This window comes from Myiozetetes cayanensis, unplaced genomic scaffold (genome assembly GCF_022539395.1).
Source record: "Myiozetetes cayanensis isolate MyiCay16 unplaced genomic scaffold, myiCay2020 scf13, whole genome shotgun sequence".
Lineage (NCBI taxonomy): Eukaryota > Metazoa > Chordata > Aves > Passeriformes > Tyrannidae > Myiozetetes > Myiozetetes cayanensis.
In genome coordinates, this window is record NW_026086937.1 from 2,382,350 (window position 1) to 2,395,198 (window position 12,849).

A 12,849-nucleotide genomic window follows, 5' to 3' on the forward strand; every position below is an offset into this window, starting at 1 on the left:
CAAAAAACCTCAAACCAAACCCTTGAAAGCGTTATCATTTTTGAGTTGTCGTTCGTGCATTGTTTCGTGGGCGTCTACGTGAGAGGACCGAAGAGGCGATCTCTGCCCCGAGTTAATTAATATGCCAGTAAAATTAAACACAAAAAAGCCATTTGACACATGCTACAAGTAATGGGCTTAAGTTGGCCAATGTGTTGTATTAGGTGGTTCTTTGAAATGGAATAATATGGTTTCTTACAGGTATTTTTCTCTCCCAACACCACATAAATTTAGGCAAAAATAAAGGCCAAGACAATACCTTTAATGTATTTTTTTACTATTTGCAGTTATAATGATGTGTTGCTTTGAAAAATACAGATTCCTGCAACCCTAAGCAAATATAGTTATTTAAGGATTAAAGTGGTAGTCATTATATTACCCAGTGCACAACTCTGGAGATGCAGTGACTGACAGTGGTGGAAACTTTCAAATAATTAAACTTTTAAATGTTTGTTACACATAATCTCAAATGTAATATTACCTGACAGAACTACAGCTGGAAAGCACACAGCATATGATCCTTTGCTTTCTGCTGTGTTCTACACTACTTTCTTAGCAATGCTGAAGTGTCTTGCATGGACTCTGGTATCTGCAAATGTTTAAAAAGAAGCATCAGACTTCACCTACTTACTGTTAAAGTACTGACCAGCTTAGTACCAAGCACTGGGGGTAATGAAACTTGTTGGCCAAGAAATGTTTTAATTTCTGTAGGCATAGAATTGAATCTTTGTGACATTTTTTCTTACTGAGAAAGGCTTTGTGAAGTCATTTCAGTTCATTCAGGTAAAACATGGAAAGTGTCCACTGTATCTCTTTTTAAGGTGTTTCAATGAGTTTGATGCTCCTGAGGTGTTTTCACACAGTACATGGTGAGGAAGTGAACAGGCATGAGTTTAATCCTGGAAGAAGTGTGTTTTGCATCATTCTTTGCTAGCCCAAACAAATTTATAGATGTTTTTACTGCAAAATTCATTTAAATCAATTTTTCGAAGTAGAATCAACGCATGTAAAGTATATATTTGATGTGTTATGACCCTCAGGTTATATCTGAGGTATAAGTATTTCTAGGGCTGTCTCCCATTTCAGTAGGAGTTCTGGTAGGCAATGTCTGGAGCACAAAGCTTTATTTCTTGGAATTCCATCTCCCTTATCTGTTATTTTTCAGTAGAACATATGTCAGGCACCACGAACGGAGTTTGGAGAGAGCACCGAAGCAGAAGCAAACAATGATCTGCTCTTATTGCTTAGTCCAAATGCAGTCTCATCTCTGCACGGTCGCTCCATATGTCCTGATCAATTAAGGGCATGCTCTTCCCTGCACCACATTTCCCTGGTGTGTCTCCCTCAGTCTGTGGTCTGGTATTGTATAAGTAGCATTTTTGCCTGGTTTGCATTTTGGGTAGGTTCACTTCAGATTTTCAGTCAAGCAGATTGTTTTCAGGCGTGTATTTTAATAGCTCACGTTCCCCCTTTCTGCTTGTCTTCTGTGTTCTTCCTGAGAAATACGTGTAGGTTATCAATTGCAATTGCACTATGAGCACTAAAATGGAAATTTCTTGTTGCCCTGCTATGAAATTGCTCGGGTTGATATGTTTTTAATATATTGTGATGGGTCTTGTGTTTTTCACAAGCTCTCCAGTGTGGCACAATGACCTTCTACCCTTGTTCTTTGGAATTTGCAGTGGGAGAGATGATTATCTGGAACAAAGGGATTTCAGTTGCTGATTCAAGGCATTGTCTCTGATCTATATTAAACTGAAGAGAGTTGATTTGCCTGAAGGTTTGTGCTCCAAAGCCTCTTTGGTGGAGGCTTCAAAAGTAAAAAGTTAAGTGTTAATAAGGAAAATACTTCCTTTCCTCATAGCTTTGCAAAACTTGATCCTTTTTTGCTCTCTTAAAAGGAAAAAATTAAAGTAGCTGTAGATTTTGTACTGCAAAAATGTACTGTTTTGATCTTTGTTGAGATTCAGAGGACAACAAAGGCTGATACTATTATGTTATTGTTCATTTGTTTGTTTTTTTAAATCTTCCAAGACAATCTGTTTTCCAAATTATTCTATATCGATACTGCAAATGAACTTTTGTTCTTCAGCCTCTTTTGTCTCAGAGAGAAATTTTGCCTGAATCTTTGCAACTGAGAGCTCTCACTGCCTTACGAGGATGAAGTTTGCACGGAAGCTTTTTCAGGAAGTTTTGGCAACTCAAAATATGAACACCAGAGAGAAGTAGAGTGTCTGGGAGATGCATGATGTGTGCTCACAGCTGGACAGGTTTTGTGCATGCCTTGATCCCAGGGATATATTTAGCACTGTTTGCTTGGATGAACTGCCTCAGTATTGCCTGAACCAGTAGACAGCACACAGATCTGTTTGCATACAGTTTGAGTTCTTAGAGGTCTTGGTATAGGAAATTAATCTTTTCCTGATATGCAGATTAAGGAGTAAAACCACAGATCCTAGACAAGAATGTTTTCTCTTGGTTGATTTCTTTAGTATAATATGAATTTTTCTTTGTGCTCAGCTACTGAAAGAGAACTCCTTTGCCTATTTGGGGCAATTTATCTTATTCCACTTGCATTTCTCTAGTTCAGTCATCTTTCTGTGACATTGTAGAAGGGCCAATATCTACCATATCTACTATATCAACCAATAGTAGAAGAAAAAAGAAACCATCTCATTAATCTGACTCAATTAATGGATTTAGCGAAGGTTTCTGTGTACAAAATCAACTGTAAGAATAGTCCATACTCTTATATACGACTTTTCCATAGTAGATTTCAAACTCTTTTCAAAGGAAATCAGCAGTATTCTTCACAATTTTACAGATGGAGTGACTGAAGCTCAGAACAGTGAAGTGATTTGCCAGGTGCACAGCCAGGAATTAGAATGCTGAGCACATGAGTCCCAGCCTAACCTTCTATTTATACTGCAGTTCTGTGCTCAGATTTAAGGGTTTGGAACCAGTGATTAGAGGCTACAATAAACTTCTAATTCCCCTTGCAGTGGGGACAAGACAGCATTTGTTGTACATGTGTCCTTATTCAGTAAATTATCAGCCTTTAAAAGGAGTATGGCTGAGTGGAGTGGAAAATCCTGAAAGGGAGTGCTCCTCCTCTGCAACAATGCAAGATGTTCAAGGAATAATTCTGCTTGAAACCTTTGACCTTGACTACTTAATGTGTTGCTAAATGTTTGTGCACTTTTTGACAAGGTATGATATCGGTAGAGAAGGAGGAACAGAACAGAATCTGAATGGAAACATGGAAGAGAGATCCATTTGAGATTGCTAAATACAGAACAGAAACTCCATCTTTAGGAATGGCATCTTAGGAAAATCTTTGTCATGGAAATGGCTGAAGGCTGGAGTATAAATGCTTATCCTTTTCTTAACCTATTCTCTTGACATTCCCTCTTATGATTGCTGTTGAAGTATTGGAACATGTATAATTCTGGTTTGACTTAGGACAGATCTTCTACCTCTATATAAGATTTGTTTTAGAAATCTCTATTATTTTTTCTTTTGTTTTTAGAAAAAGATATCCTACAGACACATAAGGAGACAGAAGGAAACACAGATTTTACTAGAATAATTTTAACTTTCTTCTAGGATAAATCTGTAACTTCACTCTCTAAAATATTTGTTTATAGAATTTTCTCTACAAACACCATTCTGATAGACAGCTTGATGTAAGCATCTCTGGATAAGTGATAGTCTCTATTATATTTATTTTCAAAGCAAAACCCTAAGTGTCTCTAAAAGCTCAATATGCTAAAATAAAACTTACATGAAGTTCACACAAGCGTTAGTTTATTATGTTCCATTGCTAAATGATGTTTAATAGATGGTCATAAGTACCAGCTTTCCTAAAATCAAAGTTCTTTAAGGACAGAAATACCCTTATAGGGAATTCTAGTGAGTGCAATTCCATCAAGATACTGAAGTCTGAAGCTACATTGATGGGTGGGCTCAGGACTTCTGGTTGTCCAGAGATGTCTTTAAAAAAAAGTAGCTGGATTCTTAACTCCTCCTTCAGGAATCATCCTGTCTTGAAGTCTTTGGGAGTCTGAGGAGAAAAAAAAAACAACCAAACAAAAAGCCTGATGTGTTTACTGCCTTTCAGAGCTCTGTGCAGAAATATCTCTGGCTGACTTGACAGTCTTTGGTTGAAATGCACGTCCCAATTTACTCTCCAGTGGCCTGAGCTCTTACACTGCATGTAAAGATTTGACTGTGTGAAATTTTTGCTTGATGAGCTTGTTCATACAGTGTTTACCTTTATTAACTCCTTACACTTTGGAATAATAAATGACTGTTCATGGAAGTAATATTTGTTGAATGACTGTGTTGTAATGGAAGCAGAGGAATTAATTTTTCCATTTTTTCTTATTATTATTTTGTTCTGAATTGGATTTCTGTGCCAGAAGAGGTCCTGCTTCATTGCTTGGCATCTTGATTGCAAGTAGATAGAAATAGATCCCCCTTTTATGGTTTTAATATATTGACTTTTATTTTCCTGCTTCTCTTTTAACTGGAAGGGATCTCTGGACACTGTCTAATCCAGACTGCTTGCTCAAATCAGGGTCAGCTGGAGCAGGTTGCTCAGAATTGTGTTCAGCTGAGTCTTAACTCAAAGGATGAAGAGTCCACAAGATACCTGGGCAGCCCCTTTCAGTGTTTGGAAGTGTCCGTTCGATTTCAGAAATCATCTTTAGCATCTTGTTAATAGGGTAGTGAGGAGTTTCTAAAGCTCCTATGAATTTGGCCATTCCACTTACAGACCACTTTCAAGTTTGAGAAAAGTGTGGCACATTTTGCAAGAAGTAAAAGCCTTCTGCAGCTTTGTGAACTCAGGGGGTGGAGATACAAAAGAAATGCAAAGGTGCTGGGGTGGCAGAATTTGCACCGTTCAGGATTAATCTGCCCACGTTGATAAGTTCTTGTAGAATGACAAATGTCTGCTCAGCTTTTCAAGAAACGTACTATGAAATTTCATATACCTGTCTTCAAAGGACTAATTTCAAATACTGAGAGGCTGCATAAATGTAGACTTAATGTCTGTGTGCTACTCTTCTTAGGCTCATTGAATTAAAGTCTAGTACACTTATCAGTGTAATAAAGGCACTCACTCATGTAAAAATATTGCCTTGGGATTTATGGATGTATTTCAGCACTTGTTGAATTAAGTGTACAGCTCATTATTTGGGTTGTATGAGGCAGGAGAGTAGCTGTGCCAATCACACTATTTAATTTCTTCAGGAAAGTTGTAACGTGGAAGAATACTCCGTTACTCTCCTTTTTTTTTCAGGTGCCACACCTGATTTTCTTTGCAATCTCATCTGCACTAATGCTATGGCCTGGTAAGGAAATGTCAGTGCTGCCTTGAGATTGTAGGAGGAACTCTACTTCTCAAGATTTCACTCTTGCTTTCTCCAATGATGCTGCCCTTTCACCTCTGTAAAGTCTTAAAGCATTCAAAGCAGAAATTTAATTTTTATATGTTATCTTTTTAAAACCATAAAATCATTTAGAAGCAAAGTTATGGAACGTTTATGTGAAGAGGAATTCTGTATTTGCTATCAACAATTTGATAATAATTTTAAACTGTAAGTAAGGTAGTCAAGAACTGCTCTTGAATGTATTTTCTGTTGACATAGGAGCTTGTCTTTGTAATCAGCTCCTAAACGTTCTGCAGGCTCTGGCAGGTGCATGAAGATTTTGTTTTCTTTGGTGACTAATTTTTAAGTAACTGCATCATCTGTGTTATAGATATCAGTCTGTTCTCCAAGGAACTTCCTTGCTGTCTTAGAGGTTCTGTACTATTGAATACTTCAGAGGAATTTTAGAAGAGTTTGATGTCATTGTAGTTAAGGGTAATTTTTTTTTTAATATTTATTTTTATTTTGGGGAATGAAAATGGCAGATTGGTCTCACCTTCTGAGTGTCCTTTATTCTCATGATGTATTGGTTGTCTTTGACCTCATTCTTCAGTTGCTTAGTTCTGCAGAGAGCTCTGTTAACACATGGAAATGACAAACTTAAAAATGTTTATACAAATTTCTCACAGCTGTGGTAAAACTGTGCAATTTGTTTCTTAATTCAGGTGTCAAAGCTGTCTTTTTTGTCTCTATAATATTTACCTGAAATAGGACACTGCTGGGACCATTTCTTGTTCCTTGTGAGAGCTGTTGCTTCTGCCTGTGTTTTTTTGTCTGATCCAAGGATCAGGGGTTTTAATATATTAAAAAAAAAAAAATCAGAATTTTGGCTGCTGCAAAATCCTGGGTTTAGTGTCCTACTGGTTTATATGATTACTTCATCAGATTCTTAGAGCTGGAAGTCAGGGCCAATTACAAATGGAGTTCCCAGATAAAGACATCAAACACTACAGATCTCTTAATAAAAGAGTCAAAATCATGCATTTTGCCTTTCAGTCTTCTGATTACCATTGCATTATTTCCTATGTGTGCTTTCCCTGCTGATTAATCCCAAATTCTGATGTGTTTGCAAGCTAAAGTTTTCTGCTCAGTTGTTTTTTTCTTTGTTATTTGTTTGTTTTTTTCCATTTTCTCAAGGTCAAATCTCAGCTCTTGTTATGCAGCCACTTTGTTCAGCTCTTGCTTCTATATTTTTATGTTTGTTTGTTTTTGTTTTTTTTTTAAATTTGAGTCTCAAAGAAATCAATACCCTTTACTTCCCAAACTTCTGACATTAAACAGTAAGTTAAATGAAATGTATAAATTACAGTTTTCCCACTTGGGCTCCAAGATAATAGGTGCATGAAATTGTAAAAAACTATAGAAATACTATAAAAGGACTGTATTTTGGAGGAGATAAGACTGTGTGAGAATAGAGGTGTTGATTTTTTTCCCCCCTCTGTTCTGGTAGGCAAATAGATTCTCAAAGAAAATGGAAGTTTAAATGGGGACATTTTTCCTGTTGGCACAGGAGATTTAAAGAGATTTAATAATTATAATGGATATTATTATTATTTTTTCAAAATTTCACTTGAACAAATAGAATAAAATTACATCTCACTTTATTTTCATAAACTACCTGTATTCATATTATTTGTTCCAGGAAATTCAGCAATGAATTCTGTGTGTTTGTCTTGCCTGAATCAAAACAAGCTCTGAGTCTCCTAAAAAATTATTACTTGTATTGTATTCTGGACTTCTGTTGTTCAGGTTTTTACACGTGTTTCATGGTAATGTGGAGAATGTGAATTTGAATTTTATCTAACCTTACAAATTGGATTCTGGCTGTTTCTTTGATGTAAAAATAATACATGGAAGGGTGTCAGGTTGCATTTTTTTGCCTTTTCAGCAAGGTTGATGTAAAAAGCTTGCACACATGTTCTTGGTGACTGAAAATATAACATGGCAAACTCTTCCTAGGAATCTGAAGATTAAATGGATTTATTTGGTTTCTTTGTACAGGGTGATATTTCATGGGCAAGCTGATGTTGATACATGAAAACTAGTCCTTTAAAACTACTGCTGATGTTAATTTAAGTAATGAAAAGACTCAATGATGCCACATAAAACATTATGTATTTGAAATAAATATATCCTTGGAAACATTAATGATTTTCAAACCGCTTTTGGGAAATTACTCCTTTTGAAGATCTGAATAATTAATGAGCCTGTCTGTGATTCCTCTGTGCTGTGTGACATCTTTTATGGTGTCTTGATCTAGTTAATGAAGTAAGTGGTTTCTGTGCCTGGTAGGCATCCCTAGATTTGGCAAACACCCCTCTCACTCTCAACTGTGACCATCATTTTTTTTCCATCTGAAAGCGTTGTTTGTCTGAGCAACTTTTACTTGCAAAGAGTAGCAATGGGCAAGTGGGAAAGTGTTTTTCTTAAAGGAAACATGTTTAGAAAAACCCATATTTCAGGATAGTAGAAAGACGATGTATTTGCTATTATAAATCCTTCTAGATGGCATAAATCAGATAAATTGACATCATTGACAATAATATTGACAATAAATAACACAGACCAAAAGCCCATTCATCTCTTTCTAAACATGTTCACGCTTACATACAGGAATTTTTTGTTAAAATAAAGACCTGAAAGGATGGTTATGTAAATTTTCACAACATTTGTTGGCAGCATAAAGGTTTCGGTGAATGTTTTCGTCCTTCCTGAGGATTTTTAAAAGATGACTGCTGGACAATTCGTGTCATTTGTAAGAAAAAAAGAATTCTTCGTGTTTTCTTCGGTCAGATTTTCTCATTTAGTGTTGACTCAAGCTATTTTTGTTTTCAGATAACCCCAGATGTGGCTTGTGGAAACGCCAGTTCCAACAGCTCTGCTGGAGGCCGGCTCATCTCCTTTGAAGTCCCCCAGAATACATCAATAAAGTAAGAATATTCCTTCCGTGGCACCAAATGCAAAAATGCTTTTCTCCTTGTTGGACTGGGTATTTTAGACAGCAGTTTTTCAATCAGGCAGATCTGTCAGGTGGCTAAAAGGCTGTGAGGGAACTGCAGGCAGACTTTGCTTGGCATCATTTTCCCCCTGTATTTAAGATGTAAGCGTGTAAGCTGTCTCTGGGCCATCAGAACGCAATGGAAATTAGGGCAGACGTGTTGATGATGTCAGTTTGATGAAGATGTGACATTTCCTCTCTACTTCACGCAGTGAACGCTTTTTTTTACCCCCTTTAATCTCAATAGATGAACTTGCTGGTGGAAAGTGTTATCTTTGACTATATAAATGCAGGTATTTTGTGCATTTGTACTCGATTGCTGGGTTATTGCTTTGGGTGTCATCATCAGCTGTGAAATCCTTGTGTGTTTCCTACAAAACCATGTTCCTCAAAAATTTGAATTTATTCTAAGAGCTCTTCAAACTCTTGCTTTTTCCATCACATATTTGCTTCTTAACTTTTAATTAACAGAACCTGACTTCCTAGAAAGATCTGATTCTGTCAGCTGGGACGAGGCATCTTCTTATTGGAAATCTTATTTTAAATAAAAATCTGCCAACGTAGCTCTCTGGCTCACAGCTTTACTGCAATTTTAGGCTCAGGTTTTCCCAAAATAGCCCCCTTTTCTCACACTGTCATCCTATCTTTCAGAATCCCAGGTTTCTGTTAAGAAAGGCCACGCTGACAGGAAAAAACAAACCTGTGGGAGCAGACAAGCTGCAGACAGTTGGGAGCAGTAACTGCTAAACGTGGGGGCACTTTGAATTGTGCTCATTCATGAGCCCTAAGCCAGGAAGAGATCTGTGAGCGGGGAGGCTCTGCCTGCCTGGAATCTGAAAGCAAACAAGTGGCTTTTCTTGGAATCAGGAGAAAGCTGGCATTTGTGGATTCTAAAGCTCGTTTTAAAGGAGGCTGCAGAGTACACAGTCGTTTTGGATCATTTTTATGCTGTATATATTTAGTAGTGTTTTTTTATCTGTGTAGATTAGGTCAAGGAAACTATCTTTATTTCATTTTATTTCCTATGTTAAAGACCTGAGTAACGTACTTTGTTCAATGGCTACTTAGGAAAATAATTTCAGTTTAATAAGTTTGTTTTGTTTTGATTGTCAGGTAGACCTAAACTGTGAAATTAGTTTCTATCCTGTCCTAAAAGTGAGATGATCAGCAATGGGCTTGTTCTTAAAGAGGACCTAAAATACTGTCAAAATGTTTCTTAGGTTGTCTAGTTGCAACATTTTTTTCAACTTGGGTCATGCATGATTACAAAACTTTGTTGTTCTGAAGTCAAATAAAAAATAACAAGGGATAAACTGCCTTGTGTTTTGAGCAGGATTGAAATAATTTTATTACAGGAAATTATGGAACAGAACATCTCTAGGTATTTGGATGTCTGTTTTCAGCAAGAGGGAATTATCAGTTCTCAGCAGTTGGATGTAGTTGTGTTTGAATTTTTGGAGGATTATTTAAACTCATTTGGCATTCCTTCAGAGGAAATTAATACCCAAATATTTGGGAACTTGCCAGAAACATGACAGGTTTTTGTTGCTTCTTTATTGGAGGTAAGCAGGAAAAAATACATCCTGAGAGGACAGAAATAGTGGCAGAGAGTCCAGTGCTCCCAAATGGAGCTGACAGTGCACATGGACTAGTAAACCCTGTATCCAATCTGTCAATATTCAGGACCTTGGGAGCACTGCATGACTCATTTGATTGAAAAGGATAAACTGTCCTGAATCTTTGATCTGGTGTGTCAAACAAAGGGGGGTTTCTGCAAGGATCTGCCTCCCTGTATTGAGTGAACATTGGATGTTCCTCAGGAAACAAGAGCCCTGGATGTGCTTCAGCTGCAGAAATGATGGCATTGTAGGTGTAGAAGGGTTGTACTACTCAAAAAGGCATAAATACGAAGACTGAATAAGGATTCTTTGCTATTACATGGTATTTATGTAAAAGTCTTCTTGGGCAGTAAGATGGTGACCTTCGAGTATTGGAAATTGGGACTCTGTATGATTGAATCTGCTATTACATATACTATTATGCAAATCTTACAGTTGAAGCATTTTTTAATTTTGTGGACATGCTGAAAGTCCTCAGGTCTTTTCCTGATTCCATTCTTGCTAGATTTAAGTTTTCCTTCTGTATTGATAAGCTTTTGTTCTACGGTGATGCATTTCCTAAGAACACAAATTTCCCTCAGTGTAATATTCTCATTATTTCTTTCCTCAGAATAAGGCAAGATGCTACTGCTTCTCTCATTCTGCTGTGGAAAGTCACCAGCACTGGATTTAAGCAGTGTTCACTCATCGATGGCAGAAGTGTCACTCTGCTCCAGGCACTGGGTGGACTTGTTCTTTCTGAAGAAATGCTTGCACTGGGAAACAACTACTTTATTGGTGAGTGACAGGCTTTGTGTTCATCAGCTGCAGGTGACAGGCAGTGGTTTACCCAGCATTTAGAAGAACAAGAGTAATTTCTTTCATTTAAGTGCTGCTGAAAGATCCAGATGGGATATTGGGACCGTGCTCTGGACAGGGGTTCATTCAAACCAGACAAGAGGTGCGCTGAATTCGTGCACAGGTGGCACCATTCAGTTTGAAATGTAGATGGTCATTTACATGATGCAAGAAGTTTTATATGTTCTATTTTAATAACTGTAAAGCTTTTTGGTAAATGCTACAGCGTATAACTGACTGCATGAGGTGTTCCTCTGTCAGGTACTAAAGTACCTGGGGTACTTTGGGAAGAAGCTTAAGCCTGTACACAGTAAAACTGAAAAAATACATTAGAAGATCAGATTTCCTATTATATTTTAACCATGTTTAATTGCACTGCTTTTTAATTTTCTAGTTTTGTCTCTCTGAATGTGAAACCTTAGAAATATCCTATTTGTTTCACTGGGCAATTAAATGTTAAGCATCTTTGTGGAAGGAGTGTAGTGAAAATAGGCTGATACGTTATTTTTAAGTGTGTGGGAAATAATACTGGTTTAATGCAATATTTATGCACAGATGCAATAGACTTAATTAAATTGAGATTTCTGGGCAGATGTTTTATTATACCAATGACATGAAACCAAAGTCATTGTAATAACAGCATTTATTATTATCTGCTGGAAATACTGTATATCTTATAATGAACTATAAGCTGCCACAATTGTTATTCAATAACTTATCATGCTTATAAATGCAAAATTAAAAACATTCTGCTGTAGAAACATTAGGACAAAATCCAAGTGTGTAGCTAATATAGAAAACCCCAAAATGCAGCAGTAGTGCCTTGTTCTCTCCTTCTTGAGCTATCACTTAGCAAAGATACTGCTGAAACACTGTTAGAATAATAATTTAATTACTGCCAGCACTGGTTTCTTTTAGCCATGTTTATTTTCTTCCAAAGATTTAGATGCAAGATTTAGTTCAAGACTTAGTTCATAAAAATAGATTATTTCATGCAGTACAAGTTTTCTGAGACCTCTTGTTTTACTTCCAGGTGGCTTTTGATATTTTCTTTGGTCTTTCTTTTTAATTTCCTGATAGTGAGATTCTTTGTAGAGTTTTCCAGGGGCTGTAGTGTAATTTGATTTATGTAAAGAGCATGAATCATAAATGTATTTACATGAAGCAGCAGGGAGGCTCCAGTAGTGCAGGGAGATGTTCATGATTAGGAGTGTCTGAGTGCTTAGTCAAGATGAGTGAGGTTATAGTGCATTTGAATTGTTATAAATCCTATTTATTTTAGCAAATGGTTGGATTAGCTGTAGTGCTTTTGATACAAAATGAACATTCTTTTGATAGAAAATGAACATTTCTTCTGCATACCTTTCAATCCTGAGGTGTTACAACTCTGCACTATGAAATAAGCAAGTAATGAGGTAACTCAACTGTTTTCCAGAGTAAATTATTTTGTATTGTCTTAATTTAGTTATAGCTTTCCCCAGAATTATTTCTTTTATTAAAACACTTTAGCAAAAAAAGGGTGAAATTTTAAAGCAGTGAAGACACTGAAACATGAATTTGTTAGTTCAAGAAAGAGAAAACAGAACAGCCTCTGGAATTCCCTCTCAATTATATGGAAATATTCTGCTTACTTTCCATCCTCAGTTTTTCTCCAGTGAAGTGTCTTGGGTGTAAAACCTAAAAGTAACTCAGTAATTTGTTGTGAAAAATACTGAATATTATCTTAACAGAAATATGCAATTCTGCCAAGACTTACAGGAAAATAATTTAATCTTTACTTCAGATACAATGCAGATGCATGGAAGTGGTTTGTGAAGTTGAGGTGCCTCCCAGGTCTATAGATTTCAGTAATTTAGTTTTCAATAGGATCATATGAATTTATATTTTCTGATAGACAGCTGTCCATGTGTTTCTTGATATG

General features: G+C 36.5%; 1 protein-coding gene across 1 annotated transcript in view; it reads left to right on the plus strand.

Moving 5' to 3' along the window:
* DNER (delta/notch like EGF repeat containing) overlaps positions 1-12,849 on the plus strand; it is a 108,433-nt gene that overhangs the window by 45,067 nt on the left and 50,517 nt on the right. The window contains exons 3-4 of the mRNA XM_050308173.1: positions 8,310-8,404; positions 10,702-10,868. Of these exons, the coding sequence (XP_050164130.1) occupies positions 8,310-8,404; positions 10,702-10,868 (262 nt within the window). The remainder of the gene's footprint in view (positions 1-8,309; positions 8,405-10,701; positions 10,869-12,849) is intronic.